An 18,771-nucleotide genomic window follows, 5' to 3' on the forward strand; every position below is an offset into this window, starting at 1 on the left:
ATATATATACATTAAAGGTCAAATAAAGTATACTTTTACTTTATTATAATTACAAATTATGCTTTATAAATGTATCTAAATATCTATATATGAGTGCAAAAAAAATATACAAATTAAATAATAAATAAAAGATTTAAATAATAAATCAGCCAGTGCCACAGGACAACATTCATCCCTGATTGAAAACACACACACACACACACATATATATATATGTCTTGTTTTATAGTTTTTTGTTTGCTGTATTTTTTGTTGACTATAGATTTTTTTTAACGCAAGAATATCTAAACAAATTAAAAACAAGATAAACTCACTTGATAGTAAAAGATAATTAGACTTGTTTTTTTTAATATATTGACATCTACTTTTGTTTTTATTTTGTTATTTTGTATTAAAAGGGATAGTATATAAAAAAAAATAATAATTATTGTTTCCTTACTCTCATGTCATTCATGACATAATGACTTCCTTTCTTTTGTGGAAAAGAAATGAAAATATTTTGAGAACTGTATATGTGCATAAAATGGAATGGAAGAATACCTAGGATGCTTTTTAGGGTGAGTAAAACATGGGCTGATTTTCATTTTTGGGTGAACTAACCCTTTAAGGATGAACCATGACAAATAGTCTCTGACCATGATAAATTTAGATCGATTTAATGTTAGATTTAATTTTGTTTAGCCAGAACAGCAAGAGCATCCAATATAAACAACATCTCTCACAATGTTGCTTTGAGGTACATTGGTAATTTAGTTATGTTTTCATATATATCAGTTTTATTTCTGACAGTCAATGATAAATAATTTAAGAATGTCAATATATTTTAAAGTAAAAAAATTGCAAGGCTTATTTTTTACGTGAGAGCTCTTTACACTATATAAACTCTGTCATTGGCTGAGGAGGACTGCGATGCTGAAATGTCTCTGTGGGGTTTGCAGGTCTGTTGCACGGATGCATAATTAGAGGACAGGGGATAGAAGGATGCAAGGAGGGGAGAAAATGTCATGCATTGAGCAAGTCTAATGTTAGTAGAGGTATCATTAGAAGACGTGAACAGGAGTGACAGTCCCGTGGGCCTTGGACTTTCCAATCACAGCTTTCACACCGGACAGTTACACATCACTCACCCTGACCAGGTAAAACTGTCCATTGAAACATAAGGCCATGTGGTTTAACCAATGCCAGTTGTCTGCTGCATGAGCCAAACCGAAAGAACAGCATGTATAGAAGAAGACAGAACCAACACAGCTTTAGCAAAAGAATTCAAAGGCCATCCAAGTTCTGTCATTTGACTGCTAACACCACAGCAGTTGTCCTTAAGATGGGAATCAAAAGATTCAGTAAAACAACTGTGATAAATTTGAGCCAACATGCTGAAATCGTCAAAGCAGCCATTGACTAAGATACAGTTTTGTTGTTCTGACGTGTGCTTTGTTCCTCTAGTTCTGTCAAAGCAGCACTTCCAGGACATTTGGACATGTAGATTCACACTCTTCAATTCAGAGAGGACTATGGGACAGCTCTGTTCTTCTTAATGAGACGAATTGACTCTATTCCAGACAAACTCTGTCTGCTGCCCCGTGCCAGTTAAAAAACAACACTCAAAAACACTTGGGAGCATGCAAAAGAAACTCAGTGTCCAGTGTACAAACTGATGCCAAAGATTCATATTGATTATGAGCTTGGGTCCTCACATAGAAAATACACAGATTATACAGTGGTCATAGTGTACATACATTCATGAAGTTCAGCCTGTTCCTGAAGAGCTCCTGTGTGCCATTTATATCTAATCAGCTAATCGTTCTGGCTTTTTGGCCAGTTGAGGTCACAGAAAATAATTGTGTGCAGACGTTTTACTTGTTTGGGAATGACTCCCTACTGAAGTCTCAAACTGATAGTGCCAGCCTGCTCTTTATGGACCAGTAGTATTTGAATAGGAGACCTGAGCATTTAACAGTAAATGCTGTATGATCTTTGACATTTATTCTAAAGAATATAATTACATCAATATATTTTCTCTTTCTCTCCCTCTCTCTCTCTCTCTCTCTCTCTCTCTCTCTCTTTCTTTTTTAACAGACACTCTTTTTGTCCAGTCACTACACAGCTTATTAAATGCTTCAGTAAAAAGCTGCTGTCATAAAAGCTCCTTGAACATGTTGTTCCTCTCAGGGTGGGGTCTGATGGAAGGGGAGTTGCTGCCTGTCTGTAATGTTGTGATTCCGGCCCTCTCAGTCTCTCCCCATGTCTTATTCTTTAAATGTGTATCCCGGCTCCCTGATTCTGTATTAGCATTACAATGAAGGCCTGCTGAGCTACCTCCCAAGGCTGAGCCTCATCCACCGGTGTGTTCATTCACTAGAGCGACTCGCACTGCATTGTAAAGCTCTTGTTAAGAGTCTGGACCAAACGGATGAGCTTTGTCTTTAAACGGAGACAATGCATGCCTGATTTACCATACGGTCGTGCAGCCGATGGCATGCCTGTTAGTTTTATGAGATGGCTCAAGTTTGTGTTTCACTTTCAAAGGCGAGGGACACTATTTTGGATGCCTTACACTTGAAAGAAATGGACAAGTGTGAACTGTCTGGTGTCTGTGACAGGATAGCCTTTTCAGAGAACGAGGCTAGTTGTCACACTAGAGGGGCTAAATCAAAAAACTGTAAGGATTTGTGTCCAAATTCTGATAAATTTTGAATTCACTTGAGCTTTTAATATGGTAAACAATGACAGCATATATGAATAGGGTTCTTTATCAGAAGCTGAGAGGTTTGTGATTTTCTGAAGTACTTCGCTTCTGAACTTTGATTTTCGTTGTTTCGAGTCAATCAGTCAGCTTTGAAGACGACACTAGATTATCCGGTTTAGAGAGCCAATCCAGCGCAAATCAGCAAAGCTGTAATTTAGCTGGCAGGCCATTCACTGAGACTGCAGGATGTGATTGGGTGAGAGCTGTTCCTGGTACAACGGTCCACGTGCCTGGTCCTTGGGAGGGCTTCTCGAACATGTCTCAACTCGCCCTGACGATGTCATGCCCGCATCAACCCTCTAACCCTAGAATGACTTGCAACGAATTATAAACGAAATCACACAGCACACAGAATCACATTTATGAATGGTACCCAGAAATGTCTTTTATTGAAGCAGATAGATGGATAGATAGATAGATAGATAGATAGATAGATAGATAGATAGATAGATAGATAGATAGATAGATAGATAGATAGATAGATAGATAGATAGATAGATAGATAGATAGATAGATAGCAGTTGGATTAAAATCTGTGTGGCTATCATATCAAAATTCTGCAGTATTTTTTTTAAATCTCTCATTACTGCAGCTGATGAGCTTTAATGAAGTGCTTGAAGGTGTTATGAGAATGTTCTTAATCTAAATGTTAATCAGGTGGCTCACGACAAACTGTCTTGACATCCATGAGTTCAAGGATGACAATCTAGCACAATCTACTACAGTGCTGGGTCAGTCGTGACATTCTTCATAATTAAAGAACTATCATCTGTATGCAGTTATTCAGAATGACCCCCTCAGAGTGAGACGTTCAGATATCTTTGACAACCTCATGCTCCAGCGCTGATCCAGCGCAGAATAACCTGAGACACAAGCCTCACCTCGGGTCGGGGCAAGCCCACACATGCTCTGTTTACTGATTACACACGCAAGTCCTGAGGGAGAACAATGCACCATTCCTCAGCACAATGGGTCAAAGTGCTTTAAGGAGGTCCAGCTTGTAATACTTTCGGTTTTTCCGGTTATGAAAACTGACACATTTGTTGTCAGTTTGGATTCATCATTAGATTTGCCATTTTTGAGTGGGTGGGGGGTTGTGACCACTGACATGTGGAAGAACCAGTATTATATGTAGCATTTGTTTGAGTACCTAAAACCACGAGGATGGTCTAATGCAGTGTTTAATGTACCCCAACATCCCCAGCAATAGGGTTCAATTACCTGTTCATCAACACAAAACCATTTCTATATATATATATATATATATATATATATATATATATATATATATATATATATATATATATATATATATATATATATATATATATATATATATATATATATATATATATATATATATATACAGTACAGACCAAAAGTTTGGACACACCTTCTCATTCAAAGAGTTTTCTTTATTTTCATGAATATGAAAATTGTAGAGTCACACTGAAGGCATCAAGGGCTATTTGACCAAGAAGGAGAGTGATGGGGTGCTGCGCCAGATGACCTGGCCTCCACAGTCACCGGACCTGAACCCAATCGAGATGGTTTAGGGGTGAGCTGGACCGCAGACAGAAGGCAAAAGGGCCAACAAGTGCTAAGCATCTCTCGGGGAACTCCTTCAAGACTGTTGGAAGACCGTTTCAGGTGACTACCTCTTGAAGCTCATCAAGAGAATGCCAAGAGTGTGCAAAGCAGTAATCAAAGCAAAAGGTGGCTACTTTGAAGAACCTAGAATATGACATATTTTCAGTTGTTTCACACTTTTTTGTTATGTATAGAATTCCATACATAATTCCAAATGTGTTAATTCATAGTTTTGATGCCTTCAGTGTGAATCTACAATTTTCATAGTCATGAAAATAAAGAAAAGTCTTTGAATGAGAAGGTGTGTCCAAACTTTTGGTCTGTACTGTATATATATATATAAACATACAGTCAAACCAGAAAATTATTCAGACACCAGATATAAATTTAGGACACTATACTTCATTTAAGTAAAAAGTAATCTGTGACATATTATACTCAAACATTCTTCACTCAGTGGACTATCAGTAAAACTTTTTTTTTTTTTAAATAATAATAATTAATTTGGGACCAAAAAATTATTCAGACACTTTGACCAGTCCATGTTTTGCTAAAGTGTTTTCTTTTCCTTAATTGTTAATGTGGTAATTAGTTTGCCTAAATGTCTATTATCTAATTGAGTACATAAATTTAACAGCTGACTGCTGACTGCTATTCAGCCTAATTCTTTACATAACTTTCTATCAGAGTTATCCGGCATTATCAAGATGAAATTGTTCTGACACAGTTTAACTCTTTAACTCTTTTCATGTTTCATTAACATTCAAAATGATCAGTAATACCACAAATGTATATTCAGTGTGTCAACAAATAAATAAAGAAATAAAAGAAAAGTGGGTTAAAAACAAGCACAGATATTCTAACACAAAGGTATAATATATTATAATTTAATACATATGTATTATATAATAAATCAGTAACATTTTGATCACAAAACATGCACACACACACACACACACACATACACAAATGTTCGTTTTTGTGAAAAGTGGGGACATTCCATAGGCGTAATGGTTTTAATACTGTACAAACTGTATATTCTGTGGCCCTTCATCAACCCTACCCCTAACCCTAACCCTCTCAGGAAACTTTGTGCATTTTTACTTTCTCAAAAAAAACTCATTCTGTATGATTTATAAGCGTTTTGAAAAATGGGGACATGGGTTATGTCCTCATAAGTCACCCTCTCCTTGTAATACCTGTGTCATACCCATGTCATTATACAGAGTTGTGTCCTGATATCTCACAAAAAAAGAGCACACACACACACACAGAGAGAGAGAGAGAGAGAGAGAGAGAGAGAGAGAGAGAGAGAGAGAGAGAGAGAAGAGATACATCAATTTGGTTTTGTATGAGTACTGATGACCAGCTGTACATCTGCTACACTGAGGTCACTTATTTTTCTTCGAGAGGGCATTGTGTGGGCTTAGAGGAGCTTGTTAAACTCGTCCCTAACTAGCAGAAATGTAATTTACAAACAGAGGGCTGTGGAGCAAAGAATGAAGGGTTGAGGATCAGTGCTACGGGGGGAGACAGAGTCATCGCAGCCTGAGGCCTGGATCTGACAGCTGAGTAGGCAAATGAAAGATCCAAACGAGATGGAAAATAAAGACGTTAACCCTTGAAACACTGAACCGACAGGGCTGTCACATAGAATGAACCATAAATGTTAAATAGAAACAGCTGTGATTGTTAATAAAGGGTTGCAACTTGTCTAGTTTTTTTTTTTTTTTTTTTTTTTTTTTTTTATAAAATTAAACTACTTTTATGATGCAAGGACACACTAAACTGATCAAAAGGGACAATAAAGACATTTTAAATGCAGAAAATTCCCATTATATGAATAAAGTACATTTTAATTTTAATTACCATCACTAGATAATACAACACTTCACTGTGAGGTCAGTGGACTGTATTTAGCATGTTTTGACAGATCACCCTTTAAATTCATCTACCTGATGCCTCTCGCCCGCTCTAAAATGACGGGGGCACGGCACAGGTGGCAGATAGGCCACATTTTGCACCCAGGGGCTCCTCTCTCTCCACTGAGCCATGACTGCGGCGTCTGAAGCAGGTGCGTGGTATCCATCCAGCCCCCCTCCCCCTGGCTCATTCACCTGTAAGCCCCTGTCCTGCAGCAGTGGCTCTGGGGGTCTGCTGCGGCCTATGTGCTCATCTGAAGGACAATGAGGATAGACAGCCTGCCACTGACCACCTGCTGCGCAGCTGCCAGGTTCCTGTTTCAGAATCAGCTTTCAGCACCCACCCCCATCCTTCTACCCCTCCGCCTGATCAGATGGAGGTACAGCACACACCAACACAGTCTCACGTTTATCATCCCCATCACAGTACTGCTGGAGCATGACTTACAGCTAGAGATGTGTTGTATAACAGCACCATATCGGTTATCGGCTGATAAATGTATTTTATATCAGTTTTGGTAAATATTGAATATTTAATTGTGCATGCTCATTTCCTCTATTTTTACATGTAGAGTACCTTTACCATCATTTAAGACTCAAAGTTAATCTTTAAAACACTGGTCATTCAATAACACCATTGTTGAATGTAACGTTTAGGAAATCTCAACATGAATATCCATTTTTCATACTGTACAATTTAATGTTGTGATGTTCAAATTAACTTGATGATTAAATTCCAATTTTGTGTTTTATTTTTAATTATGAAGACAAAAATGCATATAATATTAATATCTTGTCATAATGTCAGAATAATTACTGGCTTCATCAAATAAAACCTGACTTGGAGAACATAAGAGTTTTTTCAAACATTTTAAAAATATGTGATATGATACGATATAAACATATAATAACCAAGTCACATCTAAATCTAATTTTTTCATACTGTACATTTTAATGTTGTGATGCTCAAATTTAGGGCAAAAAATGATTGATTTTAATTTTTAGTTTTCCGTAACTTAAATTTACTTAATTGTGCCTTCCAATGCACCATACAATGCATCCTACAATCTTATTTATAATTGTAACCAAAGTTAAAACATTATAACACTTATCTAGTCATTGTTACACTATGCATTTTAAATTAAGTTATAATTATTTACGGCAAGATATAATGTATTACAACACACATAATTTTTATGCATTATACGTAAAGGAGATTTTTTATTGCATGTAAAATTGTGTTACCTGGCCTGCCATATCATGATTACTGGTTTATGAAGCAGAATTGTAATATTGGTGCAGCTCTAATTCTGAAAGAGGCTATTTTAAATTTCTATTTTGGGTATATTATTGAAAAAAAAAATTGACAGGAAAGAAAAATACATGGAATAGCAACAAGCTGCACCACAGCTTAACATGACTGAAGCATGTGATAACCACTATGCCACAGATGAAAGAAGAGGTCAAGCCAAGAACTGGTCTTAAATTTGGTGTTTGTATTTCAGTAAAACCCCCTCCTGCCTCGGTCTACAGCACTGCAAGGATGTCTCATTTCACTGATCAGAAGTCTGGTTAATTTGTCAACAGCTGGAAGACAAAAAAATGTCCCCTTTCTGACCGAAGGGGTCAACTGTTAAATCTGGTAAGTGTTTATATTCAGCCAGGCCAATCATGACAGAGACATCTTCATGCAGTCTAATACAGTGGTTCACAACCAGAGGACCCAGGACTCACCAAAAGGCCTCCAGATGATTTCAATTATTATTAAAATTAGATTTAGCAGAATTATCAATTCATGAGATGCCTTTGAAAATTGTGTTGAACAACTGGGGGGCCTTAAAGTCAAAAAGGTTGAGAATTACTAATCTAACACATAGTGGGGTCCCAAAGAGACCACTTTGTGATCTATATGAAACTATATAACTATATGAAATGCTTCACATGAACCTGTGGAACTGCAATTGTGTACTTGAGGATTTGTAATGAATCTAAAAGATATCAAATAAGAGAAAGAGAGTTTTGAACCCTACCGTATTATATGCTTAAATATGACAGCAAGACCCCTATGTTCATATTTTGTTCCTGGAGTCAATTGATGAAGTACTATTGAAGAAAACTGATGAGGATGTACTAAAACAGAAATCAAGGAGATTAAAGAGGGATTGTTGGAGAGAGACATCTAGAATATTCGTGAGCAGTCTGCTAATCAGCAAATAGCTGTTATGCACAATTGAAGTAGCCGGATTAGAGGATCCCCTGCATGCTGATTCGATTCTGATCAATGACTTGCGATATGGCCCTCTTACCCTAAATTACCATCTCTATAGGCCAGCGGACAGAGAGGCTGGGGGCTGGGGGAGAGATGGCTAATTTCCTCTCAAGTGCCTGTGTGGGGTTTGATGTATAGAGCTGCTAAAAAGATCTGATTGCAGTGCTTCCCTCAGCTGCTCCTTTGTCCTTATCAGAATCAGGGAAGGAGCAGAAGGGTCAGCGAAGAAGTTAAAAACGCATGCGATGACATGGAATGCTGGGAACCGTTCCTTGTGACAGATCTGAGACTTAAATATGCAGTCCAGAGCCCAACGCACACATTAATTATTCGATTTTAATTACCATCTCTGCTAAACTAACACTGGGTTTGCTTGTTGTGTTTGCTACATTAGGAAAACGGGGGATGGGAGAGTTGTAATTAGCATAGCTCACAATAGAGAAGCCTTTTTCTCGTTATTTGTTTTTACAGGAGGTGGGGTAGAGATGTTGGACCGTAAAGATGGAGCTCCATTAATGCAGTGATGCTCTCTAGACTGCCGCAGATCCTTCAGGATGATGGCAGGCAGCGTGGCACGCGCAAACCGCGACCCACCCCCACACACTTACTGAACAAAGAGCTGCCAATCATCCTCTGTCACAGATGAGTATGCAAACACATACAGCTGTGTGAAGAACAGCCATGTGTGTGCACGTGGCAGGGCTCTGGGTCCGTAAAACCATGTTTCTTGCCAAATGAAAATTCATTCATTAATATATCTCTAATAGGCCATACTATTTTGAAACTCAGCTGGGGACAGCTTAGATGTGACATGTAGTTTCCATTCATATCAACACAATCAAATTCATAGACTCTTCTACAAAACATAGTGAGTTGAATTGCTGTCTACTGTGTAAACAGTCAACTTCCTTCTAAGGGAGCGTCTTTTTGATCCAGCAACACTTACAGTTGACATTGTTTCCACAAAGTGAACAGAGGCATGACTCACAATTGATTTCAATAGACCTTGTCATTAGCATTTTGCTAAGCTAACACTACAACACTGTAATTTTTTATTTTTAACGCCAATAACCCTCAAAATAATCATTTAACACTTGCATAGGAACCAATTCTCAATATTAACTAGTTGCTTCAGTGGCGGTTCTACATTGAAATACACCCTGGGCGAGACCCCTTTCGAGCGCCCCCCCCCCCCCCCCCCCACACACACACACAAAAAATAGCAAACAAAGTTCTGCACAAACAGCAATATTTTATTATAACAACTGTTTTCATATGATGTGATATCATTGCATGCATGTTTCCAATTTGCCATTCCTGCACTTGTTAAATTGATGTTCCTCTTGGAAAACAATTTACAGCAGAAGCAAAAGAGGCTGTTGTTCTTAATTGAAGAAATCAGCCAACTTCTTGCCATCTTTTCACCACTTACTAATGTCTTCTTAAAATATTAGTGGTGGCAACTTCTCACATTACTCTCATTCCTACGGAAAACAAAGCCAGGTGGCACTTTACTTGGTCCTCTGTGAACCAGCTCAGTCCGAATCCTGTCAGTCAGATGTGAGGGCCAGTGGGGCTCAGTGGGGGTTCAGCTCCAGGCATTTCTATCAGACAGCATATTGGCATATTACTCAAAACACATAGCAGTGAAAAAACACAGTCCTACTCATAAATTATCAGAAATATTAAAATTACATTAAATTGCAGTTGTCTTGTAGCCCCCACACACACACACACATACACACACACGATATGCACACCTGAAAGCTCATGCTGGGTAGAAGTAGAGGCAAAGAGGTCTTCATCCTCAATATCAGATATTTGTGGAGACATATTTGTAGCGGAGGAGGTGGTTGGCTCATCCTGACCAGTGGTAGAGGATGCTCCAAAATATTTTAGAAGTGCCCCTGAAATTGCAATTTAACTGCATTTGAAATCAAAAGACCATAGGATAATGTTTTATAAAGCTAAAACAGCCTAGGGTCAAATTGACTCAAAACATAATAGAAGGGTTACATAAACATGCTCTTACACACTAAATGTCTGTCATTACACGCTATATCCTCCTAGACCCGAAAAAAAACAACATTTATTTATTTCATTTTTCCCCCCATGTCATCACATTTTTTAGAGCATAGAAACAAATAGTAAAACAAATACATTGAAAAATTATATTTTATTCACGTTATGCTATGGTCACTGGGACTCAGTTGTTTAAAAAATAAAATGACTTTAAATTATATGTATAGGCAAAAACAAAAACTTTTTGGGTTTCAGGATATTTTTCAGCCAAAATTTGTATATCAATCTAACTTTTCATGGAGGTACCATTAGGTTACTGCCTCAAATTATACGCATGACACACTTTTAAAGCATCATAGCAAAAATGCTAACAAAGAGTTACGTTATACCCACCATCAATTAACATTAGCCCTTCATTCATGAAATGGATACTGTAATCATACAGAGACAATAGTTGCATACCTTTATCTTTTGCTCGTTTCTCCTCTTCTTCTTTTCCGAAATTGGGCACCTGGCTTTGACCTTTTCTTCTCCATCTCTGTTTATTTGGCACTCGACAATCAACAGATTTCCCATCCCCCCAACTGTCACTCAGGACCAGAAGTCAGGACTAAACCAATTCACCTTGATGACCGCATAATCGTTTTGTATTACCTAGTTTCATTTGCAGGAACTATAGGCCTGTATTATAACATTATGAATGAAATGTGCGTTATTTGGAAGAAAGTCGAGGTGTGTGACTGACTTTAGCCTATTATTAATTATATTACTAGTGTGGATCCCCCGTCCCCGTCCACCCCCGCCCTGTCCGTTCCATTTGAGAGAGACCCAGAGGTGAAATGTCGCACGCGCCTCTCGCCCCACTCCCTTACACTTCTCTCACAACACAACGCTTCAGTGGATATTTTCAGCAAGCAGGGGCGCCAGCAGCTGCAGGGAGCGCCAATTTGCCAATTCCACACACAGTGAAATGATATAAATGACGAAAAACCGCTTCGCGACACAGAGGATTTTTTGTTTATCTACTCGTGCTGCCGCCCCCAATGTGTCCCGAAAAAATGACGCCCCGGGCGGCTGCCCGGTTCGCCCGTGCCTAAAACCGCTACTGAGTTGCTTATTATAAGCATACATGTTACTTACTAGCATACTGGCTGTTTATTAGTATAAAGCACATTCTCCATGACCATATTCTACATGATTAATGCCCAATTCCTTAAACTTAAAAACGACCTTACTAGCTATTAATAAATAATAATTAAGAGTTTATTGAAGCAAAGGTTGTACTTAGTTAGTTAACAGTAAGAACTGGACCTTAAAATAAATATTATTTTTAATTATAAAGGCATACTTCTTTTCATACAAACCTATTTAGTAGTCTATAAGTTTATTTTACAAATAATGCCATTCAAAAGTTGGTAAAATTTTTATTTTATTTGTTGGAATATATATATAAAATATATACTATATACTATATATATATATATATATATATATATATATATATATATATATATATATATATATATATATATATATATATATATATATGCCAAGTGCTTAATTTATTTGATGAAAATTAAAACGGTATTGCATTTGATGTAATTTTATATTTATATTTCAAAGATGAATTTTCAGCAGCCATTATGTGTCTTTAGTATCACGATTTTTCAGAAAACATTCATCTAACGATTTGGTGTTTAAGAAACATTTCTTATTATCCATGTTGGAAATGGTTGTGCTATTTAATATATATATATATATATATATATATATATATATATATATATATATATATATATATATAGTACAGACCAAAAGTTTGGACACACCTTCTCATTCAAAGAGTTTTCTTTATTTTCATGACTTTGAAAATTGTAGATTCACACTGAAGGCATCAAAACTATGAATTAACACATGTGGAATTATATATGGAATATAACAAAAAAGTGTGAAACAACTGAAAATATGTCATATTCTAGGTTCTTCAAAGTAGCCACCTTTTGCTTTGATTACTGCTTTGCACACTCTTGCCGTTCTCTTGATGAGCTTCAAGAGGTAGTCACCTGAAACGGTCTTCCAACAGTCTTGAAGGAGTTCCCCGAGAGATGCTTAGCACTTGTTGGCCCTTTAACCTTCAGTCTGTGGTCCAGCTTACCCCTAAACCATCTCGATTGGGTTCAGGTCCAGTGACTGTGGAGGCCAGTTCATCTGGCGCAGCACCCCATCACTCTCCTTCTTGCTCAAATAGCCCTCTTCAGTGTGACTCTACAATTTTTCTACAACATAAAAATTACTATATATATATATATATATATATATATATATATATATATATATATATATATATATATATATATATATATATATATATATATATATATATATATATATATATAAAATATATAGTATTTTTAATGTATTTATTAGTGTTAATGTCTTAATATGCTTTAATGAATAGATTTAATAAATGTCTCTAAGATTATTATACTTTTTGAACTTGATTTTTAGCATTTTACTATCAAAAGCATTTTAGCATAGAAATTAACTTTTTGCAAGTCATTATGAGATTGCTTTGTCCACAAAGAACACAGTGATCCTGCCCTATAAATCAGCATAATTATGTTGCTTCCTATTTGGAACATACATTGAGTTGGGGGCAGCACATATGAGATGCAAATGAGCAGCATTTTTTTGTATTTATAGTATATAAACTCACAATATCCTACTATTTTAAGTATCAAAAAGACAAGAAAAAGGCAGACTTTGAGATTTTGTCACATTGTATTTTGTGTTACATGTGATCAGGTAGCTAAAACACTACCGAACATTACCACTGTAGTAGCACTACACACAGGTTGGCCCTCAAAAGTGATCTTGTAGGATATGGCAGTAGCTGGTACTGAGTAAAAAGGCACGACTGGCATAATTATTATGGTTCCCTCCTGGGGTGGGCTCTTCTCTGAGCCAAAGAAATTAAAAACAATCAAACTTTCTTTAAAAAAGTACAATATATAAAAAGATTGTGTGTTGTAAGTCAAAGAGGCTGTAATCAAATCAATCCAGGCCTGCAGAAAGATCTCTATTCTAGCCCTTCTTCTGCAAGGCCTCAGTGGAGGTGAGCATTGAGGTCGTATTTCTCACAGAACTTGTCTGTCAGCGGGATGCAGGTGAGAAGCTCACACCACTCGCACTTGACAGGGTAAACATAGAAGAGCACGACGAAGCCGGAGAAGATGCCCAGGAAAAGAGTAAGTGCCACTAGAATCTGCAAACGTTTGCGGTACATGTCCATACGGCCGAAGCTGATGTAGGGCAGGAAGGCGAAGGAAAGGAAGAAGCCTGAGACAAAGCCACAGATGTGGGCGAAATTATCTATCCAGGGCAGCAGGCCGAAGGCGAAGAGGAACAGCACGATGCATGAGAGCTTGATGAAGGCCCTCCATGGCCGTGCCAAGATCTGCCAGCTCTGGAACAGCTCCACAAACAGACAGGCCAGGATGCCAAATTGAGAACCAGCCGGACCCACCTGGCATTAGAAGAGTAGAAGAGCAGTTACTATCATGTTTTATCCACATAGAGCAGTGGTCTGAAACTCAAATAACCTGGGGGATGCTAAGTATGTGGTTAGGCATCTGAGTTTGTCTACTTCGCTACTATATAGCATGTGAAAAACAGTATATTAAATGAGTCGAAATATGCAAGGGTGACATTCTAATTCTGCCAAATGTGCATCCGATTGAGAATTTACTATACCATGTGTTTCTGTGACTCAACAGACATCATAAATCACATGCCAATTCCAACATTATATGTTGTTATGTGTATATAATCATACATGTGTATCATACAACATACATTAATAACAGTCAAGAAGCAAGTAAGCCATCAAATAAAGTTCATACTCATTACACAATTTTAAAACAGCAATTGTAACACCGCATGCATTCAATTTTCAACTGATCCGAGTTGTTTTCATCATCTAGGTTACAAATGCATATTGACATCTGTTTTCTCCATCGGTGGGACCTATTCTCACTAATTGCTTATTAGCATGTCTATTTTTGACATATTGGCTGTTTATTAATACTTATTGGGGCAAAAGTTGTAGTTCATTTTTTTTTAAATAGCGAGTATTGGACCTTAAAATGAAATGTGACGCAATGTTTTTGAAAGCAGTGCTCATCTGCAATATTGTGAAATTGTGTGACTATTTAATATAACTTTTGTATTTTAATAAATTTAATCCTTTGGATGGTAAAGCTGAATTTTCAGCAGCCATTACTCCAGTCTTCAGTGTCACATGACCCTCCATAAATCATTCTTAGATGCTAATTTGGTGACCATTAAACATGTCTTATTAATATCAATGTGACAATAAAAAAGCTTCTTTAATTTTTTTGTGGAAAATGTAATGTTTTTTTTTTTGTCTTAATGAATAGAAAGTTAGAAAGGACAACATTTATTTTCATTTTATTAGAAATCTTTTATAACTATAAACTATAAAAACTATAAAACTATAAAAAGTGTATTATAATATAATAAATGGCCTTTATGAATTTTATGTAACGTTTGATCAATTTAATGTTTCCTACCTAAATAAAAAATATTAATATCTTCTATTTTAAGCAGCCATTTATTTTTAATTTTATGTATATGCTGTATTATAATCTTAAGGAAAACTATTTTACAATGAAGGTAAATGCAAAAAGTAATTAAGTAAAAAGTAAGAAATGATATGCATTGCTAACATTCTGTTTTAAATGATTTCATGACTGAATGTGAGGAGTTTAAGACCCCTAATCCAGACTCGTCCTGTACCTCTGCTCTGTACGGTAAGAAGATGGCACTGGCGAGGTTTCCTGTAATCCCACTGAGGATATAGATAATGGAGATTCTCAGCCAGCCCGCTAGCTTCTCCAAATCCCTCAAAATGGTCATCTGGAAGCACACAGACACCAGGCAGTGCAGAATCCTGCAGAGACAGGAAGAGACTTACGCCATCAATCAAACACAGCTTTACCATTGTCAAGAAAGTTCAGTCAGGATAAGTAATTTGACACTGCATTTTATTTATTGCGAAATTCACAATAGGCCCCCTGCAACGGATCACGCTTCCTACTCACCCAGCGTGCAGGAAGAGAGAGAGCCAGAGCCGATAGAACTGGTCTGGGATCTCTGGGTTCAGGAACGGCAGGAGGCCGCACACATCATCCATGCAATGAACCTGGGAGCAGATAATCGTTTTATCCATAATTACACAAATTACAACTTATAGCTAAAGGTCTGCTCACTCTTATTACAGGCACTGGTACAGCTTTAGGTCTTTACACCCCCTGCTGGCAATTCATAAACCTGCACTACTGCTCCTCATGACAAATGAACAGAATGTATAGATCTCTACTTACATGTCAACAGGCAATGCTCACTGACCTGGGAACACAGTGTGGCCTCCTCGTGGAAGTATCCCTTCATGAAGTTACAGTACTCTCTTGATGTAATCTCACACCTGTGCAAATCACAATTCACATTTAAAGGGATAGTTCAACCATACCTGAAAAATCTGTTAGTGTTTAATTACCCTCATGTCATTGCAAACCATTGTTAGTCTAGACTTATAAAGAAATCCAAATGAATCAATGTTTGATCCAAATCTTTTGAAGAGGTGCAGTGTGGTCATTTTTGTATGATGAACAGATTTAATTTAGGCTGTTATTCACATATAAATACAATAACAGAGCAACTCACATATGGTGAACACAGAAGACTGTGGATGCCTACCTTCTGCCATTCCATTTTTACCACCGTGTATGTACACATTCTTACAATTATTGTTCCTCATATAAAGTGATTATATCTCTTCGCAAGACTTGGATTAAACCTTTCATTTCACATGGATCCATTTTGTAGACTTTTTTCATCTAAGTTGTGGCTACTTTCAATGGACAGAAACCTTCCAGGTTTAAAATATATATATATTTGTGTTTCTAAGATTAACCAAATCCCACAACATAAGGGTGAGTAAATTCTGATAATAATTTTTGGGTAAACTATCCCTGTAAGGACTTTAATTTCTAAAGGGCACAAACATAAAATATGTAATATACTGTTGTATGATTTTGATCACGCTTCGCATGATTTAAACACCTAAACCCTCTGATAGAGCTTGACTGACACTTGACTTGTTCCTGTCCATTTTTACATTTATCTAATATTAATGCCACAACCAAGGGGTCAAGACTTGGCTGGTTAGCATGGCCTGAGAGGCAGTATTAAAATTAATTGGCATAGCATCATATGAACAGAAGCCATAAACACATATCGCTATGTTTAAAGACCAGTCTGGTTTTCAGTGGTTTGTTGTGTATGTCACTAAATCTTGTGTCATGTGTCAGTGGATTGTGCCCATGAGAATGGCAGAACATGATGAAGAATGTTGCGGCACATCCAGAAGTGACAGACATGTGACTTTAAGAGTCGGCAGCTATTCCGATACAACTGAGACACAATAATAATTGTGTTTTTTATTAAATAATACATTTTCAAAAATGTAGTCACAGCAGAAATCTTTTATTTTGGAGAAGGTAGACTAATACGAACATATTACAATATGTATATGTATATGAATATGTATATGAACATATACAGTATGTTTAAAAGCAATAGTACTGAATAAATAACGGTCTTTTATTAAATGCGTTACACATCTATATGCCTTCAGGCACCGGCATATTAGATGCCCCAACATACTGGATCTTGTTCCACAATTTTTTCACATGGCATAATCCACTGACACAAGACACGTTTTTGTGACATATGCCACAAGATGTAAAACCACTTCAAGTTAATACCGCTACTGCATGACCCTCGTCAGCCCCCGCCAGTACATGCTTTAACCATCGGGTGTCCAACAGCATCTTTCTCATTCAAAACTACTCATGTTTTCAGACAGAACACATTTTTTGCAAGAAACAGAAACTAATTTTTAAAGGTTGGGGTGAAGACGTTGTCGGTCAAACACCCTAGTGGGCGGGCCTTGGCCAATGAAAGCTGCCATAAATAAAAGGTCTGGCTACATGAGACTAGTGATCATTTTATATCCTTATTTTATATTGCACCTGTTATCAATCTTTGTTATTATTATTAATACACTACAATACACTGCTGGTTACACTTTATTTTAAGGTGTCTTTGTTACAGTGTAATTATACATTATTACTCATATACAAGTACTGAGTAATATTAATTTAATACACGTACTTACTGTATGGTTTGGTTTAGGATCATGGTTTGGCTTCGGGTTACTTGAACATAATTATGCATAATTAATTGTTCTTATAATAGTAAGTACATGTAACGTGTAACAAGGACACCTTAAAATAAAGTGTTACCAAAAATTCGGTAGCACTTTATTTTACAGTCCTGTTCCTCGTGTACATACTATGTACTTATTAAATTAATTACAATAACTATGTAATAACTAGGTACTAACCCTGAACCTACCCCTAAACCTAACCCTACCACATGTAGTTACCTTGTGTTACCAGAACTTTCTTAGATAAATAAAGTGTAAGTACACTATAAGTACATGTTAGTACATGTACTGTAAAATAAAGCGCAACCAAAAATTCTTAAATCAAGATGAGTTTACTAGCAAAATGACAAGATATTTAGTCTTTTTTCCTGAGGGGGAAAAAAATTCTAACATCTGGTTTTACATAAAACAAGTAAATGATCTATCAGTTATCTAAAATACTCTTATAACAAAATTAAGAAAGAAGACTAAATATCTTATGTCATTTTGCTTATCTAGTAAATGCATCTTGCATTTTTTTGTATCTTAACTAGACACAAGACAAAAATACTAAGTAAGATAAGTCTTTTTACAGTGTATCTCATGGCGTAATGGGTGTCAGCCGGTGTTCCTCACCTTCCTTTGGTTCCGATGCAGCAGGGTCTGCCAGTGATGACACAATCAATGTGTGGCAGGTTAGTGTGATTCCCTGTGCTGTACCGGGTGCATATCTGAGCGAGGAACAACAGTACACTGTAACAGTATTACACTGAAACAAACAAAAATGACGTTGTGGTCATTGTTGGTCACCGGACACTGTAGCAAACTCACCGGCCACTCAGTGATGTCATCAGGCCACTCGTGAGGAGTAACCGAAGCAGGCTCCAGACAAATCCTAAAGGTATAAATATGGTAAATAAGATAATTAAAT

The 18,771-nt window shown here is 36.8% G+C and overlaps 1 protein-coding gene across 2 annotated transcripts in view; it reads right to left on the minus strand.

The window, feature by feature from the left end:
- Positions 1-13,226: 13,226 nt before the first annotated feature.
- The window catches only part of LOC113111747 (inactive rhomboid protein 1), a 29,980-nt gene continuing 24,435 nt past the window's right edge, over positions 13,227-18,771 (minus strand). For both annotated transcript variants that reach the window (XM_026276797.1, XM_026276798.1), the window contains 6 exons: positions 18,672-18,735; positions 18,477-18,571; positions 15,980-16,055; positions 15,673-15,773; positions 15,368-15,521; positions 13,227-14,075 (listed from right to left, as the gene is read on the minus strand). In XM_026276797.1, coding sequence (XP_026132582.1) covers positions 13,656-14,075; positions 15,368-15,521; positions 15,673-15,773; positions 15,980-16,055; positions 18,477-18,571; positions 18,672-18,735 — 910 coding nt within the window. In that variant the 3' untranslated portion in view covers positions 13,227-13,655. The remainder of the gene's footprint in view (positions 14,076-15,367; positions 15,522-15,672; positions 15,774-15,979; positions 16,056-18,476; positions 18,572-18,671; positions 18,736-18,771) is intronic.

The sequence above is a fragment of the Carassius auratus genome, chromosome 12 (genome assembly GCF_003368295.1).
Source record: "Carassius auratus strain Wakin chromosome 12, ASM336829v1, whole genome shotgun sequence".
NCBI lineage: Eukaryota > Metazoa > Chordata > Actinopteri > Cypriniformes > Cyprinidae > Carassius > Carassius auratus.